Below are 23,034 nucleotides of genomic sequence, written 5' to 3'. Positions count from 1 at the left end.
ATGTGAACACTTAACATTGGCTCAATGTTTTTACCCTCCATTCTACACTTGTTCATCAGTGTCCCTTTAAAACTTCCATGAGACGACTTCATTTTAAAGTTAAAAATATGAAGCTCGGTGATGTCACAAGCTCAAAGTGAATAACCTTAGTGGCTTCCTTGAATTTCCATTCAGAGCAAGTGTTTACCACACGTCCACCTCAGCGCTCAGATTAATAACGTAGGGTTGAAACGCACCTCAAAAACAAGTGAAAAGAAAAGAGACGTCAACGATGCCCATACATTTCAGTTTATTTTAGAGGCATTTTATAACAAAATACATCTCTACTAGGAAATCCGTATAAAGATAGTAACAGTCCCAAACTCGCCTCAAACTGATGGTTTAAATGGAAGGAAACAAATATGGCGTTTTTCAGAAGAAAAAAAAAAGAGCTTAAATACCCACCCAAGCAAGATTCCACCCAAAATATTATCATCTTTAATAGTCGTGTAGCTGTAAGGCAAATGAGGGAGGATCCGATCAGCCGAGTCCAGAGGTGCATCCAAACGTGCCGGAGGTGAGAGAAGGGTGAATCCTGAGGTACCGAGACGGAACAAGAACCCGTCGTGCCGTGACGGCTGAGGCCGTGAGTCAAAACTTGCATAGGATCTGTGAGATGTGAGTCAAATTTCTAACACCAGATGGGTGTTTCCCCACCACCACCAGAAGATCGGAGATCATAAAGCGACCTTTAAAAAGGAACCGTTAAAGATTGTCTGCTCAGAAAATAAATATCATTTTCTATATATATAAAAAAACAAATGACTTTAAAACAGTTCTACTCTTCCATAGGAATGTATGAGAGGATGGAGTGCTCTTGTGCAAGGGAGGCCAGTTCTTTGAGGAACTCGGAGAAGAGGACGGTGCCGAACACTTCCGTCTCCTCCAGAGATATGGCTTTGGGCTTGGGAGACGGCGAGCTGGACAGGAGTTTTCCGGCCTTGCTGCTGGCGGCGAGGTCTGTGTCGCCTGAGAGCAGGACAAGACGTGTGTCAGAGAAAGCAGGCGACTACAGCAAGCTCAGCAGGACAGGAAGAAACGTCACACTCGGATGTCAACTTTTACACTTCACCATCTAAGACAGAGGAGAAGTGAATTTCCTAAAGGGCCTCATTAGAAACTGTAAGTGTTGTGAGGGGCCGTCATCAGAAGAGACAGTGATGATACAAAACATGACAGCAAAATATACTAAATAGGACAAAATGAGCCTAAAAAGATTAAATGAAAGCAAGGATATAAACCTATATGTTTTCATTTCATATGCATTTAGTCTAATTTATTTCAAAATATATTTCCAGTAGTCCTCGGGTGCATTTTGAGGAAGAAGAAAAACACACAAAAATGGCCAATGAAAACTGTCTTAAAACAAGAACATACTATATTTACTGCTCTTCCAATGTTTCGCTTCAGGAGCAGCAGGCTTCAGAAGCTCTGCTATATAATAAACATTTAATTGCTATTTAAACTCAATATTATTTAACTTCAAGTTCTGTGATTCAGGACCTTCCTGTCTAGTTTTTTTTCTAGTTATTTTCTCTCCCTTCATGTCGGCGTTTCATCCGAACTTTCATCTTGAAACATTGAACGAAGTTATAATTCATGCCACTGAAAACTTTGAATCATTTCTAAATATTTTCACCAGTTCTTTTGCCAGAACCACCACTGGATTGTGGAATTTTCACTCATAGTTTCACTCTTTCCGCAGCTTCTTTTCGTTGCCCCCCACAACAGCCTCAGCAGACAGTTGCTCCTCAGATCTCAAGACCCTCCAGCAGCCATCAGAACTGCTCTGGAGCCTGGTGCCGCCACTCACACCGACCGGGTCAAACCTCCAGTCTGCCCCGGTTCAGTAGTGAACCAAGCGGCCGAGTGAGTCTGTAATTGGCAACGGGGGCGTTACCATAGCAACCGCTTCACCATTCATCATTGTAAATGATTTCCTGCTGTAAATACGATTTTTTCGCTTCAATTTCCCAGAAACAAATCGATATTTAATAAGCGATAAGAACAAGGCTGACGGAGCGAATCTCCTGAAGAATCCTGAAGCATCCCGAGCCGCGAGCCGCGTCCATACCTGCTGCGAGCGAGGTCTCTCTGGCTAGCAGCCAATGCTGAGCAGCAACGATCTGCTGAGGAAAGTCCTTCCTGGAGCCCACCAGAGCTTCGATCTGGTTCTTTATCGTGGCCAGAACCTGGAGGAGAGTGAGTGTTAGGGACTTGTACATGACAGCGAGTCGAGTCCAGAGTCCAGATTTAAGGTGAGCAGCAAACAGTTCACCACAACTGTCTTGTATTCAGTAGGTTTAGCAAGTGTCGGGCCGCTGCTCCTCCTGGCTCTTGCTAAAATGGTCACAGTGGGGGGGGGGGGAAAGTTTCACACAACTATGGCTTCGTTCTGCCAGACCGTTTCATGTCAGTATTTCTCCCCAGACTTGATCATTGTATACATTATGACAGGTGGAAATGACATGACGCCATGTCAGTTTCCAGCTAAACAAAAGATCAGCTGAGCTCATGCTCATGGATTAGTTCCGAAACACGCTCAACAGAGCAACCGATATCAACGTCAAACCTGTATCTCCAAAGCTGACTCCAATAAAAACCTGAGTCACATGTCTGCGGAGAACTCTAGCTCCACGTAAATGCTAACACTTTTAGCAGGTCCTGCTAAGGTTTTAGACGCTGAATTAACAAGATCACTCTGACCACCTGGGTAAGCAATCCAAGATGGCCTCCCTGAACGTACCGTAAACAGGAAGTTCTGCAACCATGAAGTAGGCCGAAGCATATTCGACAAAAAGATATTTCCTCTTCATCCAGTGGGTTTTCTAGTAGCAAACGGAGCTCGATTTCTGATCTGGACGAGGCGTATATGAGACCCGCTTTCGTGGATGTTGCTATTCTGTTTTCCGACTCTGAAAACTGCAACACGGTGAACTCGGCTGCGAGGAAATTCCCAGCTCACACCTCCAACTCCCACAGTAAAATCACACCCAGTTATTGCACGAAAACAATGCAATTTTGTGTAATGACAAAGAGCAAACAATACTCAATAAATACCTCTGGCTGACCAGTTCTCAGCATATCACTGATATCATTCATATATGAAGTGTTCCAGTCATGTCCGACTGGGAGGAGGCCCGAGGGCAGACCCAGCAGAGACGCTCCATTTTTCTGATCAGTTAACACAATTGAGGGTCACACTGAACCAGAAGACTAACACACAGCGACCAGGAGTCACAGAGGCAACCAGAAGGAACAGGTTCAGTGTGCAGCCGGACCCTCGGGTCTGTTGCGTCTCGAGGCTACAGGGCCCCATGCATTTGCTTTATTTGTTGTGGTTTTCTCCAACGCTATTTCCTTATACTCTGCATCAGAAAGTTGTATTGCCGTCTCTCAGCGACATTGGTCACGACCTTGACCCAGCCCTAGTATAAGAAACGGGAGAATAAAAACACAGGAAACTCTGACTCACAATTGAAGCATCGAGGGACACAGACTGAATTTAAATTCTGATCGAAGCTGCTTTGTCGACTTGTGTTTTGGGTATTGGACGTGTCTCTTCTATTCTCTCTTCATTCTAGGCTGATTGACAGCGGCACGGACCTGGTAAAGCGAGCGAACCGTCGGCTGAAAGACCAGGTTGGTGTTGAGCAGGAAGGAGCGCAGCAGCGGCTGAGGAAAGGCGGCCAGCTGGGCCAGGATCCCGGTCAGCAGCAGGTTGACGTGGAGGGAGTTGGACAGCATGTTCTCCAGGCGGGACAGCAGGACGCTGACAAAGGGACCTGCGAACACCATCGACTGGGTATGAACGGTTGTCCTCACCTGGGTTGTTGATTCACTAACACTAGAGCGAGAGAACCAGGACAGCCAGACAAGATGACCCGTTTCAAAAGGGTAGGTCAGGATTTGGGCAGTGAAATCACTGAAGCCATTACTAATATAACAAATATTGATGCTTAATCCGAGCACTACATCAGATATGATGGATATGACAAGTCAATCATCTTACATGGCTGTTACTGTACTTTCATGAGAAGCTTCTTCCAACAATGAGTCAGAAGTGCTGAGTTGTGATGCCAGTGACTGTGTCTCAGATGTTCCAAAAGGTCCTGACCTGTGAAAGGCACTGCGGTGCTTCTGCTGGTGCTTCTCTGCGCAAAGGTTCCACCGAAAGGCGTGGCAACCCTCTCAGGCTCCGGGGTCTCCGCCGAGAAGGAGCTGAAATCCATTTCATCCTCCTCCCCCTCCTCCTCCTCCTCCTCCACTGATGTGGTTCGTCTTCTCGACTTCAGATCCAGTTTCTGCTGCTTCTCCGGCTCTAGATTCTTGATGAGATTCTCATACTGAACCAGAAGGTCTTCACCCACGTTGGGCGCGGAGCTGGTTTGGAAGTTGGAGTTACAGTCGGCTTGACCTTTGCTCTTCACCTCCTTCTTGTCGTCCGAAGTTGCAGGTGCCAGTCCGTTTTCAACAGGGACTCCCTCAGAGGATTCCGCCTTGAACTTCCGCTCCACAACTCGGGAATCTTTCTTGGCAACCAGATCATAGACCATCACGTCGTCCTGGAACTCAGACTCCTCGATGTAGGAGCCTTTTACTATCAAGGTGGCTGTTCTCCTCATCTCTTGAATGTACTGTGGAGGCTCCTCTGAGGGCACATCTGGCGCTTTACTCTCCGCGGAGGCGTCAGGGGTTTGCACCGGACACACGTCGAAACTATCATCCCACTCCAGCTCCAGCTGGACCGTAGACGGGGGCTCTGACTGAGGCTTCACTGGCAACTTTGGATCCCGTTTCAGGGCTATTTGGATTTGCCGAAATTTCAGGCTCCCAGGCTCCTCCAGGACCCCGGGCTGGTACTTCTCAGGAGGCGGGTCCTCACCGTCGTATAGAGCCGACCATGAGTGGCAGGCCTCCATGCAGCTGGCAATGCTCAGGTGAGCATCGTGGAGGTAGTGGAGGTAGCTGACATCCAAGTAGATCTCTGAGCCGATGGTGCAAGAGTTACCAGAGTCGTCCATCTCTTCAGAGAAAACAGATCTCCCCGCTGTGAATCAAGCAGGAAAGGATGGTCACTCACATGCCCTCGCATGGAAACAGACTGATGGATTTGATGAGAAAGCACGGAGGCTGAAATGAAGCAACGCAGGGAAACCGTGAGAACGATCCGTCTGATGAAACCGTGGTGCGCGCTGCTTGTTCTATTTGATTTGAGAGCGAAATGATCTCACATTCCTTCACTCTGAAGAGATGTTAAATTACTGAAGCCTGCCGGTCGGGATCAGGAGACCACTTAGGTTTACAGCAGAAAGATAAAGCAAGTCTTTCGGTTCCAGGCACCAATTACGGCGCCTCCTACTGCTCGCTAACTTTTATTGATGAGAGACATCATTGGATTTCAAGCTCCCGAAAGCCTTCAAATTAAACATGTTACTGTCATTACGGTAGGAGCTAAAACCCAGGCGGCAGGAACGCGCAAACACAAGCCTCACACATCATGCTGCGGTGAGAGTGAGACCACCAGGCTGCTCAGACCCTCGCATTTATCAACCCACAGAAACACTTGAATATTTCATACACTTCCAAGCTCCAACTCAGAGAGTTATTAGTATATAATTACTATACTATCAGGTGACTTGTGTATCATTAGCAGAGTGGGGACAAACAAATGGTTTGACACATTTATAGTCTCTTTTTTAACTCTATATATATATTTGTGTTTAGAGGAATAACACTTTGGCCCGCAGTGATATTTCAAGTTCAAAAGCAGGGCTGGTCCAGTTTGTTTGTAAAATCCTGGTCGCAGAGCGCAGCTCTGACAAGCTTAAGGAAAGCCCTGCCGGTCTTACCCTTGCTCCTGGCTTCACTGGATGCCTCTGCACCTTTGGAAAACAAGATGGATTCAAGCTGTCTGAGAGGCGGCGGGCTGTGATCTGGAGAGCAGCAGGACGGCGTCAAAGCCAGGATCCTGGCTGCCGACACGGAGTAGCAGTCTCTCTCCTTCACTACCCGTCTCTGGCTCAGCATCATGTGATTACAGGGAATGAGGTACCTGGAGAAAAAGACAGGGGAACGGCTTGGATGGAAAATTCCTGACGTTGTGGTCGGACGCCAAGGAAGTGGAGTCTCATCACGCAGTGAAGTAATGGAGAACTTGTGATTCCTGGTCTCACCTCAGGATGAGCTGCAGCATCACGTCTTCACAGTGCAAACCGATGAGAGTGCGGAAGAGCGCCAGCGACACAGTTCCGAGCTGGAGGATGACAAATAACAGCAGACAGACATTTAGATCTGTCTGAGAGACAAACAGTAACTCCATCGATATGAGACAATACTTTCAGTCTCTGTCCAGCTTGAATGTGTCAAGGGATTTAATTAACATTTAAAGCAACAAAAATATCGACTTGAAAGTAAAATGAGTCAAGAAAGGAGCCTTATACCACAAAATACATTTAAATGCTAGATTTAATACCATTTATCCTAAACTTTATTGCCATACAAAGGATAAAACTTGTATTATACTGATTTATTAAGCATATTAATTGCTAAAAATGAATAAAAATACTGAACAATTTTGCATCTGCAGCTCTTTACATGTGGATATATATATTTTTTTTAATCTTCATCCATTCAAAGTTAGAAATAAAAAAAATAAATAAAAGTATTTCTGGGAAAACATTAAGCTCATATTCAACAAGGATTGTGCGGAAACCCAATATTTACAAGTGAAATGAATGATCGCTGCCGTTTGAATTGCACTGTTGAACTGTGCTGCCTCCTACTGGCAAGAGCGCTAAAAGGCACGTGCTAATTCCTGATCGTTTAAGAACATTTACCAGTCAGTAAAATGTTGAGTCCAGTCTTCTGTCCACACGGAAATGTTTTTTATCATATAGCACCTTCAGTCTTCTTGCAGCTCAGTAAATATTTAACAGGCAAAAAAATGTACTTCAAGAATTGAAAATGAATTGGAAAAAAAATACAGGTAATTCAGTGTACAACATCTGAATATTCAAAACTTTAATTATATTGTATTAGTGCATTTCTGTTGTGGAGTCAGGAAAAACATCCAAGGACTTCTGAAGGTTAAGAGCACTCGCTCAGCTACTTTTAAGTCATGTTTATTCATGTTGATGACTCAGTTCTGGATAAATATTTAAACAAGCCGTCGGATCATATACGGCTGTAGGCGCCGTCGCCTCCGGTGTAAGAGTTAGAGTCAATAGAAGTGAGTGTTGTCATGGCAACAGTCTACTCCTCTCACCAAGATCTTCAACATTTAAATAAGTGCAGTTGGATGAGGTACCTGGAAGGGAGTGTTGATGCGGCTGACCAGCGTATCTAAGATGTGGACGTTCTCGTGGCGGTGAAGGAGGATGAAGGAGAGGAAGGTCTGCAGCAGAGCCGGCTCGGTAACAGTCCGGAGGAAGAGGTCCAGGTAGGCCGTGGTGGCCATGACCTCCTCCAGTGTCAGCTGAGTGGAAGTTTCACTAGTTAGTTGCATCTCTGAGACATTTGCATTTTGCACATTCATTTGTCCACAGCCTTCTGTGGGAGGAAGAGACGTCAAAGAAGAAAATGAGAGGGCCTTGACATCGATGAGGTGTCATGACACAATGTCCTGACACAGGCCACCAGATGGCACTGTCTGCTGTAAAATGTTTGGATTTAAACCGCTAATTCAATGAATGCTCACATCATTTATAAACCGAGAGCGCCACCCAGTGGCCTCTGAAAACAACACTGAAACACTGTTTCAGTAATGAGGTGTCATGATTTTTTCCAGGCCTCATTCATTCATTCTTTGAAGCGCTTTTGACCGATTTTACACCCACACCGTCAGCTGAAAATCTTATAGTAAAATATATATTTCCTTCAATGTGTCCTAATATCGACTTCTTTTTTCTGACCATATTAAATGATTTATTTGTATTTTTCTCTTCTAACAATTTTAATTTCTTCAAACATTTTTGCAGATTGTTATTGACTTTGAAAAAGTAAAAAAAATTTTCAAATTTACAGCACTTTTTAAAATCTTTTTTAAAATTGGAATTTGATTTTCTTGAATTTTATTTTCATTCGACAGCCCTCAGAGCAGTGCCACTAAACAATGAAAAATGTATCAACCTACTCTCTTCAATTTTAAGAAATGCAACTGTCACCACAATGTTTGTTGTTCCACCCGTTGTCATGACAACACAACCCAACAGTGAATAGATAGACTGGAGTGCTTCTTTCTCAAATACCATCATGATTCAGCATCACAGTTGGAGTTGTGCGGTGAAAAGAATTTGAATTATCGGGACATAAACTTCCTGTAAATCCATATTGGCAGCAGTTTTTGTGCATCGTTGTATAGACAAATGTAAATGTTGACAACCAAACTAATACAGAGTAAATCTAGAGTTCACATGACGCCGCAGAAAAATCTAGAATAAAAAAAAAAATCTAGGATTTCAGTGAGAACGTGAGTTACTCATATTAATTCAGTTGAGTCAAAGATGCTCCGAAAACAATTTCCCAAGTTTGAATACAACAAATGGTGCTGGACTCCTGAGGTCATATCAAAAAGGAATCAGTCAGGCAGTGCTGAAACCAAACATATATGAGGTCGACCACCAACCTTGTGGAGAGCGGGTGCCAGTACAGGAACAAGGAATCCATTGTAGATGTAGCTGACCAGCTGGTTCCTGATATCAGGGTTGGCTACCTGAGAGAGAGATGCCACAGGTGAGTGGGGGCGAAACTTTCCTGTGCCAAGCAGGAAAGTCATTCACCTGAATGACAGCGTTGCAGAATTCCAGTGAGTTGAGGAACTGGACCAGAGGTGGCATCTTGAGCCAGTCCTCCCTGTGCAGGCAGTGCCACTCCTCATGTGGAATCTCCAGTTTGGTGGGAAGAGACGAGTACAGGCCGCTCAGACCTGTGGCCAGAACCTGTGGGAGCAGGGAGGCGGAGTCATCTAATCTCTGCATGTTGAAGTGTAAAATGAAACACACCTGAGAACATTTTTAAGATCATTTAAGAGAGAAGTTTGTTTTTGAAGTTGAAGCAACAGAGCGATAATTGTAACGACACACAGGTCAAATTTAATTTCAGTTTTTTGAGTTGAACTGCATCAAGAAATCTTGCCTCTTGGAAGGATGAAACCACTGCATTGCTGCGTTTTCCTCCGTCTTTAAATAATTTAAACACAGCAGCAGCCTACTCTTCCAGCCATACACAACATGTGCGCCGACATACTTCAGCGACCCAGAACCTTCTGCATGATCATTACGATAAGACTTCTGAAGTGTACTGAAATGACTTGGTGCTATGAAGAGACGAGGTTTTCAAAGGAGAAGCCGACTGTGTTACTGAACACACGCTACCATCAGGAGACTCTCTGAAGTGAACGGCCATTCAAAGAAGACTCTGATTTAAGAGGAGCCACATCAAACGCCACATTCTGGAGCAGCGTCTGCTGCTTTTGATCCGAGTCAGTGAGACATGAGTAAACGCTTCCCCTTGACTTGATTAATGAAGATATTGATAACGAATCCTTCAATCAAAAATGTGTGTGAACTTTGGCAGACGATTATGCAGGACTGTCCAAAGATCTAAAGATAGGGCCAAATTGCATTTTTTAAAAATGTCAGTTGTATTGTAATCAGACATTTCTGACATTAAGCATTTTGGATAAATGGAACTTTAAAGATTGGTCTCCTAAACACCTGAGCACATGTGCTGTCCCTCTGATCCTATCATCATCCTGCTCACTCCCAGAGAGAAGCTCAGCATCTTCATCTCTGCTACCTCCAGCTCTGCCTTCTGTCTTTTCCTCAGTGCCACTGTTTCCAAACCATACAACATTGCTGGCCTCACCACCCTTTTGGACACTTTCCCTTTCATCCTTGCCGACACTCTTTTGTCACACATCACATCTGACACTTTTCTCCAATGATTCCATCCTGCCTACACCCGCTTCTTCACCTCTTTCTCACACTCTCCATGGCCCTGGACAGTTGAGCTTAAGAACTTCAAACCCTCCACCTTCTTTATCTCTGCATCATGTAACTCCACCTGTCCACTTGGCTCCCTCTCATTCACACACATAGATTCTGTCTTACTGCAGCTAACCTTCATTCCTCTCCTTTCTAAGACAAACCTCCACCTCTCTAGCTGATGTTCCACTTCCACGAAAATAATGGATAATATATTGCAAATTTCTGAGGATATTTTTTCCATACCATGATTTTCTAATTTCATTTATAACATTAGTCAGTTATTATTCCTGAAACAATTCAATCCAATTTGTGCAAGCGCTTCTCCCATCATAACTACTATGACTATAAATGATGGTTCATTCATGATGACATGAGAGATACCAGTAAAGACACATTAGCTTAGCTTATGTGAGACTGACCGGACAGAAGTAGGTGTTCTCGGCCACATGCCGAGCCACCCGCTGGTTCTCAGCCGACAGAGACATGATGAGCAGGAGGGCGTCTCGAGCCTCCTGGCCGACGGCGCCCTCCCGGTGAATGAAGGGGATGAGCAGGGAGAAGATGAGGAAGTTGGTGGCTCCTTGATCTTCACTGGTGTGGAAGAAAAGCTCCAGAATGGAAGGGTCCTTGGCCAGCACGCAGCAGAGCTGGTTGAGAAGCAGCACCAGCTCGGCCTCCACTTCCGGCGCCGCCGTGCCAGAGCAGGACGACAGCAGCATCATCAGAGGCCTCAGGATGGGTTTGTGATGCAGCAAGGGCTGACGGGCCTGACCCACCAGCATTTCGTACATTTTCAGCTGCTCCAGCTTCATGTCGTCGGTAAACTCCCTCCGGAGGCTCCACACAAAGAGGCGCTCCATCACGTTCTCCATCACCACGAACTCCAGGATGGGGCCCATGGCTCCGGCCTGACCGCACTCCTCCTCCATCATGAGGAACAGCATGTGCTCCACATAGTTCTGCACTGCACTCGCCTCGTCTCCGGGTATGGCGCCGAAACGGGCGCCGCCATTGGAGCCGACGTTGAGGTTGATGATGCCCAGGGAGGAGCTGCTGCGGAGGGGGTCATGCTTCTCCAGGATCTTCACCACCTGAGACGCAAAAAAAAATGTCATCTGCTTTTGAACCTCTGAAGAGCCATGAATGACGAGTCAAGTGGAGGTCATCTTCAATCCAAATAGAGAATCAGTGTGTCAAACAGTCCTTTGTGTAACTGTCCCTCCCTTGTGTGTCTGTTGCATAGAAACCAGAGTCACCATAATGAAGTCAGTATCCCGGGACAGTCCCTGCTGCAACAATCATTGGCTGCTCCGGAGAGCTGGGCACGGCTGACGGAAAATGAGCCTTCATAATCTGAGCTCAGCCTGGTGGGGCCGTCCAGAGGCAGGAGCGACTCGGTCACGTCCCACTCACATTCACTCTGAAAGTGGAGGACTTTGACCTCCACTTAAGAGTTTAAATCATCTGAAATCTGCTTGCTGGATTCATGCTTGACCTTTCCCTGCACACAGGCCCGAGTGCAGACATGACACCAATTGAAGATCAGGCACTGTATAAAGATCACCCGGAGCAAAAAATAAAATATTTAGTGTGGTGTAGTAACAGAGTCCTTTGAACTGAACTGTGGCGGGCGTACAGTGCGTACTTTGAAATAAAAAAAAGACACGTGAACAAATGTGGGTCACAGATCAATAGGTCAATTAAGTGAGGCTTTGAAAACGTGACTGATCAATTGTTGGATTCCATAGCTGGAATCCAACTTGAGGAAGGTTTGGAGCAAAACACTGTAGGGATTGTTGTATTATTACGATAATAATCTTCATTACTTCTTACAAAAACATGTCCAATTGTGATCAGACTTTATTTACATGGATAGACTGGTTTCTTTCAGGATAACTGGAGACAATGTTTCACATTTGTGTCAGCTTGCTGGTGTATAAGTCTTCCATTGACATTCCTGCTGTCTAATCTAATCTAGAATAATCTAATCTCAGATAATGTGGGATCACAACAACAAGATGTAGCGGTCCCTGGATGTGGCTACAGTACTACTGTGCTGAGAGGCAAAAATGTAACGTCCTTGAGGGACTGAGGCAATTCAGCAGCAGCTGTAGTTCCCAATTCACCAGCTAAAAACACACAACTAAACTCTCAATAATTACCAGCAGATTTTCGTCATGACAGAGTGATGTGCTCTAATGCGATAAGGCTAGAAACACCAAAAGCCCAGGTAAGAGACTGATTTATTGTGGGTCACATGGCAACTGAGACTGGCCACACACACATCTATATTTAAAGACTGTTGGCAGCAACCGCTGGGTCACTTTACATGTCACAATAAACACAATGAGCCCAGCGAGGTCTGTGGAGTCACAGATAAGAAGCAGCCACACAAATCTCATCACCCGATGGGACTGCGATTACAAGACCACAAATATGGCTGTACTTCAAAATAATTTGACCGAGTAATGGAGTCTGAAACAGCTTCAGCTTGGAGCGCATTGTTCAATTACGTCTGGTAGGAAAAATAAAAACGATAGTCCACTCCCTTACAAAACGAATGATGCTGCTACATCTTGAGAAAAAGATGAAATTGTTATTACAGGTTGAGTAGGAGGTGTTCTCCTGGAGTACCTTTTTTTACTATACTGTTTCACACACTTTCAACTGATGAATTACAGATTTATACATAAAAATAAAGCATTTTAGTGACCTGCAGATTTCTGTCACCATTTCCATAAGATCACCACCCAGCAAAACTAATAAATACTAACAAATAAATAAAATAATCCTACCACCCAGGTCACAAAATCCTTTTGGCTCCAAAACGTCTTGCTGTTGTTGGTTTTTGCTAGTTTGCGATGAAGACACAACTTCCTGTCGCAGGTTTATTGTCTTAAGTTGACCAGCACTAAGTCAACACTCAGTACACAGTGAAAAGTCTTAGGGAGGAAAAGGTCTCTGTAGTAGTCCCACAGGGATAAGCAGTGTCACATGATGTTGCTGCTTCAGCAGGAAAGTCATCAGTCTGTGCCAAGATTCCACTGACCGCTCAGCAGTTTGTGGGATGCTTCTTCAGTCGGTCAGTTGCCTGCCTGCTGTCCTAAATGGACAAGTTCAAAGATTTGCTCATTTTTTTCCCAACAGTTCGAGGGAGTCTTCTACAACATAAGACATGTTTTGCCTTCTGGCTCAGCTTGAACATGACAGATGTGTAAACACATTAGAGCTCTCACCGCCTGAAGCCATCAGTTTCTCTGAAAGTAAATAGAAACTAGTCCCCAAACCTGAGTCCCAGCGCCAGAGTAAGTTCACTGACAATAAAAACGAAGAGTGTGATACTACTGTGTTAACTTCGGCTGCTTTCAGACCATGGTCAGACATGTACCTGAGCCCAGTGGTTCTTGAACACAATCATGCATGTCTCTGGATCCACCCCCTTCAAGACGTGGGGCTGTCCGTCTTGGTTTCCGTTGGCAACCATGGAGGCCATTGTGGTGACCAGCTCTTGTGTGGGCTAAACCATGTCATAGGCAGGAGAGGAGGGACTTTCCTGACCCCACAGATGCCACTCCAATCACTGATGACCTGCGGAGGCAATAACACACACACCATGAAACATGGAAAAAGCACGCAAGAGCCTGTGACATTCTGCACTTCGGACTGAGCTGTCAAATAGTTTTTGGAATTCCTCAAACACCCGAGTGAATTCCAGCAGCCGCCTGACTTCGCAATCCAAAAACATTGTCTGACATCACCGGCAGCGGCCTGTGAATGACTGGCTCTGCAGCCAGAAGGTAAACAAAGAAGATATAGATCAGTGCAGCACATTTTTTCAAAAAGCTCTACATCAAGTGGAGCAGGTTGTGCTTGAGGGAGAACGAACAGATCTATCATCTTACAGTTCATACAACAAAGGCATCACGGACGACAACAGGAGTGTGAATGGTTTGGATGCACGTCATTGATTTGACTATCCATTTTTGATCACAGCCATTATCTTTGATGCAGAAAAATAATTTCATTAAAATGAGTTGGAAAATAACTATATGATGCTGCACAGAACGATTAATTACAATAAACTTAATACACTTTCAAGAACTTTGTAGATGGATTTTTCACACAAATCAACAGTCAGCAAAGCAAATTGAGGAAGCAGAAAATGTCCATCAAAAAATAAGGGCAATAACATGATCACAGCAAGTAAGTGAAGACATATATACCACTGATCATCAGTTTTAATAATTTTTTTAAATTGATGTTTAATAGGTTGTTACGTAGTGGTCATTTCATGTTGGATAATTTCACAAAACACACAAAAAATAAATGTATTTAGTTGTTATTGTCCTATGTTGTGCATAAATATAAAGTGTTAATACCAAAATACTGTCATAACTCAGCTGCGATAAAAAATTGAACTGGGACAGCGCAAACCTCCACTAAGCCACTCATATTCACCCAAAGTGTGATTTTGATTTCATACACCTGTGTGTACTTTAAAAAGTGAATTTATGTTAGAAATATTCCGAATGTAATGAGTTCACCTGCACCAAGTGGCAGTAGAATGAAAAAGCTCTGTCAACACAAACTCTGCAAGCAGCAGCAGCAATGGATGAATGAGGAAACTTGGCACCTAAAAGGTGATTTGTTTCAGTAATCTGGTTGTTTATTGTGTGTTATAAAGTCAAGATTTACAGCTTGTGCTTGTTTTTTAACCAGAGATGGCTAAAAAACAAGCACAAGCTGTGCAAACACAATATTATAGAAACAAATTTTTACAACAAATTTTTAGAACATCCACATAAACCAACAGATCAGCCCCAATATCGAATTTCTTGTTCTCTATCCCAAGTTCTTAATATTTCATTACCATTTCTCCAGAACTTTTGTAGTTGTGTTGCACAAAATGAAACAAGACAAAGCAAGGCCATAGATAACATAAGGCCAGTTGAGTTGAATGTGTTTTTGACATGCGTCCCACTTCTCTTGATCCATACAACATCAAGCAAGTGAATTAGCAGCACCAGGAGACACCAGCTTATGTAAACAATGTAAACATGTGGATGTTTACTAGGTCATGTTGAACTTTTTCTCATGTTTGCAAAGTGACGACGCACACTGTACAGAACAAACTGACATGCATGGCACCACTTTAGTGTTCAAAATGAAGTCAAAGACAAGGCGTAACATCACGTAACACACAGAGATCCGCCACTATAGACCAACGCAGCTCTAAAATAATTGGGTGAACTTAATCGCTATACAATACAGGACAATAAATGGACTCGGGTCACAGCAGGGGAGAAACTGTAAGACAAGCGACAGCCCTACATAGAAAATCAAGGCTTTCTCTTTCTAAAATATGCCTCCAGATTAAGCACAGGATTCCCAAACATCCCTGCCAACCACAGCTCACGTAGAACAAGGCACACATTCAAACTTTCACCATCTGTTCTTGATTAGACTTGGATTCTTGAAGGAAGGAAGGAATGTTTCAATGTTGTTCCTTACCTCTGCTGGAGCATTTTCCTACATGGAGAGCAAGCAGTCAGGCTGGTGAAGACCTCATGCTAATCCTGTTGTCACTAGAAACAGACCAGAGAAAAGCGTGTGAGGATACGTGAGGACGCGTGTGAGAGGCGAGGCATGGTGGGAAGTGACTGGACATGAGTAAGCTGCTCCGCTCGGATGGAGAGGAGGCGGTCGCACGACAGCAGAGCGGGCGGGAGGGAAAATGAAAGTAGGAGTCGCAGAATTTCAACAGAAACGTGGGCAATGAAACTAATACAGGGATCCACAAACATGACACTTGTCAATAGGAATTCCTCATCTATATGACAGTCACACGACGCAGCTCTCTAAAGAATCACACTATTGTGTCCTCCAATTAGTCTAGTGACTAAGCACTGAGGTTCTCATCTGTGGGGCCCACTGCTCGCCCATGTCTGAGCTCCATCCATCATTGGAATCATGTCACGTAAACACAAGGATCCCATGCAACACTAGAAAGAGACAGTTTCCTCTAAGGTTGGTTTTAAATGCAGCAAGTAAAGAACTCATGACCTTAGGGTGGCAGTGACATTCAAGTCCCTTAGTGCAGATGAGTTTTAACACATGAAAACTCTGCATCAATAGCAACATCCGCAACATTTCCCGGAAAAAAAATGACTTGAAATCCGATCGACGCTCATTTTGCTGAGTGACAATTAAATGTCTTCTGCATAAGTGTTTAGGTTTGCATAGGAAATATTCAACCATTTTAAAAGGTTCGAGCCTAAAGATTGTGATCGAAAAAGACATGGTAAATTTAAAAAATCTTCACTGTGACTCATAGTTTGGGATGGGAGTATATTCACTCATCCAATTCCTATAGTATGACATAACTTTTATCAAGGTTTATCTGATCCACAGGTGGCACTCTTACTCATCTTCCAACAAGCAACTATGATAATGAGCATCATCACTGTTGTTTTCGACAGGACTTGCTGGCTCCACCGCTATGCGCAGTGTAGTTTTTCTTTCCCGCGTCTGCCACTATTTACGTGTTATTTTTCCACACATTCCCAGTACAGCACTTTGTTTTGACAATGCCTCACCATCTGGTGGAGGAAAGTAGTAACTATATCAGGCTCCATATTTGCAGCTCGGCTTGTTTAAATGCCATGATACTGCCAGACAAAGTTGTGCAACTGTTGCACTTAAAGGGTTAAGTGTATTACTTCCTTTAAATATACCTGCTTGTGTAAACATGTACATTTACATGTTCAAAGCTGGACGAACAAGATGCGACACTTGTGGTTTGAAGAACAGTAACACATGATCAATGTTTTCTTGAACATAGCAGCCGACAGATCAAATAAGACACTCGAAAAAATAAATTAAAGATACACGCAATATTTTTTTGCTCTGCCACTCTAACCATCAATGAAGCTTGTTGCATAAAAGGCAACTCCACCCAGCAGTACACACGATTGCTAAAGGCTGGGCTTGGCCATTGTGCTGCTCGACTGTTCAGACTCAAAGAGACAACAGAATTTAACTGATAACAGGTGGGTGAGTGTAAACAAGAACGAGCAATTCTGGCCTCATGAGGGTTTCTAAACTTTTTTTTTTCCTCCTGGCTTCAAGCTTTGTATGCTGCCTGACATCACATTCAAATCCTCACAGGCTAAACAAAGAGCGGAGCAGCAGCACACGCCCTTTTCTGACAATACAGATCGTCTTTCTGACTTGAAGGCTGGAAAACCTTTTTCAGGACAACACGAAAAACATTTTGGTTGTATTGCTAGTTTTTAACAGCAGGATTTCCACAGTTCAGAAGGTTCTCAAATAGCTCAGGAGAGACAATCCAATTACAGCGAAGGGAGATGTTGAAATATTAATCAGTGCAGGTGAAGACTAAATAGAAGCACGGAGAGGTGACGGGTCTCATGGAACAACAGTGTCACTCAGTCATACTCAAACTAATGACCATAAACTACACACTGTATAACTCTTACTGTGTGCAACATTGTTATTATTGTTAGTGCCACAAAATACATTCTATTTTTAATATGGTATGCTACTTTGTAGTACTGGCTACATGTCACAATAGTCATTGAATTATTGAGTACTAATATCAATCTTGCAGCTGTACCCCTGGACAAAGAAACAAAAGACAACTTGTTTTTCAGCCAGTGCGCTGTTAGTGACTGACTAATGGAGATAACTTGCTTAGCAGATTAGAAGATGATTATGTAAGAGGATAGTGCTGCAGGTAGATTTTCACCTGGCTGACTGGGCGTTGGCTGAATTCTCAACTGGTTTCAGCTGAAAACAGCTCAGCAGTCGGCGAGGCAGGGAGTCATGTCCAAACAACAAGAAGTGAACAGGAGGGGATGATAATAAAATTAAGGAAAACAGAATGTTTCAGCAGCAAGATTCATAAAGGCAAAGACAAGTATTAAGGAAGACTGAGTTCAAAGTCTTTTTCACATCAGGTGCATGCAGGTTGTGTTGTTTGTCCAGTAAGACAGGTAAGTGTGCAGTGGACAGTGAAAACACACCAACTCCTGAAACACTTCTATACACACACCTCAACCTACATTCAGTCTTTGGAGTGTGAGATGTGAGTAGTGTACTCATACTGTGTAGCAGAATGACCCTTTTCTTTTGTCAATGTTATTGGAGAAGACAATATTTCTGCATGACGTGGTAAAAGAGCACTCCTTCGGGCTAAATTGTGCAGAGGAGCACATTTTGGGAGAATTATTTGCAATTCCTATTAGACCTTAAGAATGACAAGTGACCTGTAATGCCCCATATTTGGCTGCCCTTCCTTTGGGGTCAGAATAATAATCATGGTGCTGCTTGTATAAAATTTTAGCTAAACCATCCAAGCTTCCATTTGCATTGCCACGCGAAAATACTCTTCAGGTGAAAACTGGCCACTGTTCTGGGTAAAGGGCTCCAAAATTCCTGCAGTAACATACTTTCATTTCATCCAAAAACTGAGCAAAAGGAGGTTTACTGCCACTAAACAGACTGCACTTAGACAGGACACTTGTGAAAGAGGGACGTGAACAAAGTCACACAGCACAGTTTGTCAAACATGTCGTGATATGACTTGAGGCAGAATAGTGGAGAGCAGCCTTTTGAAATTTTAGAAAAACACATTCCATTGACTGGTATTAAAGACTCCGTGCCCCAGATCTGAAACAGAACAGGACTGATGAAAACAACCTGGTCATCTTGGGAACTAATATGTTGTTTTGACAGCAAGAAAATATTGATTTTTCTTCTTCTGTCTCCATGTTTGTCTGCAGTGTTTGCTTTCACGCATCAATAGTGAGAACTTGCTTTGGGATAAACATGCAACCATCAACAATTACTGCCACCCGATGTCTGTATTTGACCTTTTAAGAGCACAATTGTAACAATAGGCACTGTGAGGAGAATACTAACTCATATTTAGTGAATTTATTCGTTCATTATCTGCATTATTCTCCTCACAGGGTCGTGGGTGGCTGAAACCCATTTGAGATACACTGGAACACTTGACAGTCCACACTTTTAGTGCAACCGTCCTTTACCCTTCCTCAGGAAAGCAAAAGCATCTTCAAAAACTTGGCAAGTGACTGCGCCTCCCACACCTTTCCAATTTGATCTGCCTTTATTCTACCCACAGGAGGGACATTTGGGTGGTTACAGCAGCATACAAACATTAAATACAGACATAGAACATTATAAGTCTGCGTATTTCCATCATGTGCCGGTCTGACTCCATGTAGATATCCTGCTTTTTTCTTCCCTTCCGCCCACGACAGCTAAATTACAGTACAGTCAGATGACATCACTTTGCCTTTCATGTAGTTATGATGCTCCTCCATGATAAGTGCGACTGTTTGGTGCCGGAGCAGCGTATCTCCCTCATCTCCAGGGACTGCTTCCTCTGTGGCTCATTTGCATCACGTCACTGTGATAACAAGTTGTTTGCATGGAGAATGAAAGGCAGCCCCAGAGAGACAGTCAGTGAAATTTGAGGATTCGAATCAAATAGAGGCAGCTGTGCGTTTTAAGGACACTGGAGCCTGCAGACTTGTCTTAAACGGCATCAAACTAAATCTTTTATTAGACACCTTCTTAGTTGTTTTGAAAGGTGCGTACCAAAAAGCCTCAAGGGCTTAGTGAATATCTGCATGGGAGTGGAAAACTCCACCAGTTTTTTTTTCCTCTGCTACTCCTGTTCTTTCGGTTAAGAAAATCAGATCAAGCTCTACAAACTTTTCACTTCGGAAATGAAAACAAGATGCAAAGTCACACTTTCATTTTCTCTTGAGAGGTTCTAAACATCCCTGCCACCCTGCCATTTCCCGAAAAAAAAAAATCATACCAATGGCAACATCTTATTGGAAGTAAATACACAAACTACTAACACTCTCTCTCTCTCTCGTTCTCACTCATCATCATCATATAAAGGGTTCTACACCACGCTCCCCAGACATGAGAAGGATGATGCAAGGTTATGTGAAGGCATGAACACTGGCAAGCTTCAACACACCCCAACGGGCCTGTTAAATTTCTCATCAGTTTCCTCAGTTCTCATGATTTACTTTCCTGCCATGATACACAGTCATGTGCAGTGAATGGGGGCGGAATGAACAAGACAATAGTTGAGGCTCATTTATGCACCTTTTACGTACGAAATTGTACCTATCCGTTTCAAACAATCACATACTTCCATGCGTTCTTAGTGTTGGTATTGTTGTTCAACAATATATCCACCAGGGGGAGCAGCCCTGAGTTAAAAGTTCAAAACTACTACAAACTCCAAAACCAACATGGCGACTGAGGCAGAAGTATTGATCAAGCACCTCTGGCACAAGAGACGAAAAAGAGGCAGCGTCGTTGGAGGTGGTGGTCAGTGAGGCCATTAAATATACCGTGACTGGAGGATGGAGAAGTTCCACAATGGTTACGTCTTCATTGTGTCTCATTAGAGCTACGTATCTGCTAGTAACAGCAACACAGCCCCCATGGTTTCTGGTGGTACTGCACTGTTTTTCCTTTTCAGTTTGTAAGGAGAAATGTTCTTCAGCATGATCCTTTAGATTATTCGGAAGAACGTCCTCTTACAAACTTTCATTGCACTTTTGTCCTCCGGTCAGGATTTTGCCTCAAGGTTTTGGTTGCAGGGTTGTTTGGGCGTGGGTTGGAGGGGTGACTAATCCCAAGCACGCGACACAGCTGAGCTTGCCGTTACTGTGGAGGGAGGGAAATAAAGACACGCACTCAAAACACACAAACCACACCTGCTACAAGAACGTCAGTTCACCCAATCATCTATTCAAAAGAACTTTTATCCCTGAATGCATGCAGTTAATACTTCATGCTCACCCAACCTGAGCACTTGCTGGAACTAAAGTGATAGAGATATATAGATTTAGTTCATCCAAAAAAATTATTAAAAAAAATTAATAAATATTAAAATATATTTTTCTAATCTTGGCAACATTTCATAACTTTATTTTAACATTTTTGTGTGCGTTTCTATGACCACAACAACTACAGTTGGAGAGGTATTTGCTAGGTCAAAATTAAAGCTTCCTGTGCAGACGTTTATAGGCCGATTTTGTTTGGGTTTTCAGTGTTCTCGTCTAGTAATAATCCCTTAACCTTTTTAACACCCTTGTAATCCGCAACAGGTTGAAAACAAATGGTTTAGTGCCTCACAGCAGGAAATGTCTCACTTGAGGAGTGACGGCACAATCTAACGGCCAGAGACCAGAGTGTGAGGCCAGCTTTTCGAATAAATAATATAAAATATTGAAAATCGACTATATCAAACTTCTACATGACGTTTAACAAAGTATAACTCAAATCAATGTAGCATCATTAATAACAATGAAACCATAAAAAGGTCAAAGTCAACCAAAAGACAAGAACAGACGCCATAAAGAATCTAATACAGAGTTTTATTTGAGCTCAAAAGTCATTTAAGGTCAACATTAAATGATAATTTAACTGGCACATTTGCCACCACATAACTAGAGGGCTGCAATAACTGATACTTGGTGTATGCATTGAAGTGTTTTACACGATGTACTGTGGTGTGAATGTTAAATAACTTGCAAGTCTGTCTAGTAAACTATAAAGACAATCTTACAGCTGGGTTACAAATTAAATCAAATACGATATCAATCATATTTCCTGGACGTCAGTGATAGGATTACGAGAAGCCATTTATTAATTGATGACTTATAAACAATATAGTTTTGTTATACATAATGGATACAGCGATGACAGATGAATGTTTTTATATAAATAAATCCTTAAAAGTTTGTATATTTATGTGCATTTTGTAAAAAAAAACAAACAAACAAAAAAAGCATTCATCAGTTTCTCAAAAACATTTCATTCAAGTGTGATTCAAGTTTCAGTCAATGGGCATCACATTCCTTGAAACTCATAACTGACATTACTGTTGCAGTGCACTGAGGTATTTGTGGTATGAGCGGTGGGAATGCCTTTTACATACAGTCCAAAGAAAACACACAGATCATGCTAGTTCTATACAATAATTTGTGATTTAACAAGAAACATAACACTTAGTATTAACAAGTCCAAGTTGCCTTATGTGATAAGAAAACTAAAGTAACTAATTTAAAAACCAAACGCAAAGATTGTAGTCAATGAAAAACACATATAAAGTAGTATTAAATGTGATATAAGCAGCAGTGATTTAGCAGGTTGCAAGTTGCCACAAGACGAGGAGCGAGGCACATATGGTGCACGACACCAACACACTGGTGATGTTTGCTTGTAACTCAACACCTCAGACATCTCAAATTCAGAGCTCAGGGGGGGTCAGGTGCTGGAATCAGGACAGATATCAGGCTACTCATTGACAATAACATATGCGCTCGAACTCAGTCACCAGATATATTTAGCCACACGTCACGTTTTCAGAAAGAGAATTGTAAACAAGACTAAAGCAGGCGTCCAGGTGGGTGAGGACTGGATGGTGTCAACACACACCGGTGTCAAGAAATACATTTAAACTGCACCGAAAGAGTTGGTTTAAAACCCCTCACATTGAAGTGCATTAACGCCATGAAAATCCCAAGCACTGTCAATAGTCAGAGATGCACATTTTTAATCGGAAACAGCGTGAATTTTTGAGATAAAATAGCAAAACAAGATGAAGCTAACATCGCTAACGCTGCAACTTTCTCACTCACCGTGGAACGGAGCCTCGCAGCAAAGGAATCAGCGTCGTTCAGCCGCTTTGAAACCGCATATAAACACGGTAATTCCTTTCCTAAACGAGAAAAAAACGAAGCGGTTCGCTGCCGCAGATCCGCCACTTTCTCAAGAAACGACGTGAAGTTGAAATATTAATCCAGAGAGGAGCTCGAGACTTGAACCTGGCTTGTAGGTGCAACTGTCCTGACAGACATGTGGAAGCTCCGCCCACCGAACTACCAAGACCCGCCCCTGTATTAAAACTAGCTAATTTAATTATATT

At 43.1% G+C, this 23,034-nt stretch overlaps 1 protein-coding gene across 4 annotated transcripts; it reads right to left on the bottom strand.

Annotated features, from left to right (window-relative positions):
• Positions 1–274: 274 nt before the first annotated feature.
• On the bottom strand, positions 275–22,946 carry fhip1aa (FHF complex subunit HOOK interacting protein 1Aa). Of its 4 annotated transcripts, none has more exons than XM_053857086.1 (13): positions 22,748–22,946; positions 15,540–15,613; positions 13,417–13,812; positions 10,448–11,119; positions 8,820–8,978; positions 8,666–8,752; positions 7,349–7,516; positions 6,216–6,295; positions 5,892–6,094; positions 4,157–5,089; positions 3,646–3,824; positions 2,114–2,231; positions 275–1,008 (listed from the first exon to the last, which is right to left on the bottom strand). In XM_053857086.1, the coding sequence occupies exons 3-13, from the start codon at positions 13,519–13,521 to the stop codon at positions 818–820; spliced, it is 2,895 nt and encodes a 964-aa protein (XP_053713061.1). In that variant the 5' UTR covers positions 13,522–13,812; positions 15,540–15,613; positions 22,748–22,946; the 3' UTR covers positions 275–817. The 4 variants fall into 4 exon arrangements, with proteins under 4 accessions (XP_053713061.1, XP_053713060.1, XP_053713062.1 ...); XM_053857085.1 differs by having other exon boundaries at positions 13,417–13,616; XM_053857087.1 differs by lacking the exon at positions 13,417–13,812.
• Positions 22,947–23,034: the final 88 nt, after the last annotated feature.

This window comes from Synchiropus splendidus, chromosome 2 (genome assembly GCF_027744825.2).
Source record: "Synchiropus splendidus isolate RoL2022-P1 chromosome 2, RoL_Sspl_1.0, whole genome shotgun sequence".
NCBI classification, from domain to species: Eukaryota; Metazoa; Chordata; class Actinopteri; order Syngnathiformes; family Callionymidae; genus Synchiropus; species Synchiropus splendidus.
The sequence above is the reverse complement of the archived record's forward strand: the minus strand, read 5'-3'. Positions and strand labels throughout refer to the sequence as shown.

Coding starts and splice junctions, on each gene's coding strand:
- fhip1aa (XM_053857086.1), bottom strand. CDS start 13,521: ATGGCCTCCATGGTTGCCAACGGAAACCAAGACGGACAGCCCCACGTC. Junction 5,090..5,891: donor CAGTGAAGCCAGGAGCAAGG/GTAAGACCGGCA, acceptor CTTGATTCACAG/CGGGGAGATCTGTTTTCTCT. Junction 1,009..2,113: donor AGAGACCTCGCTCGCAGCAG/GTATGGACGCGG, acceptor TCCTGCTCTCAG/GCGACACAGACCTCGCCGCC.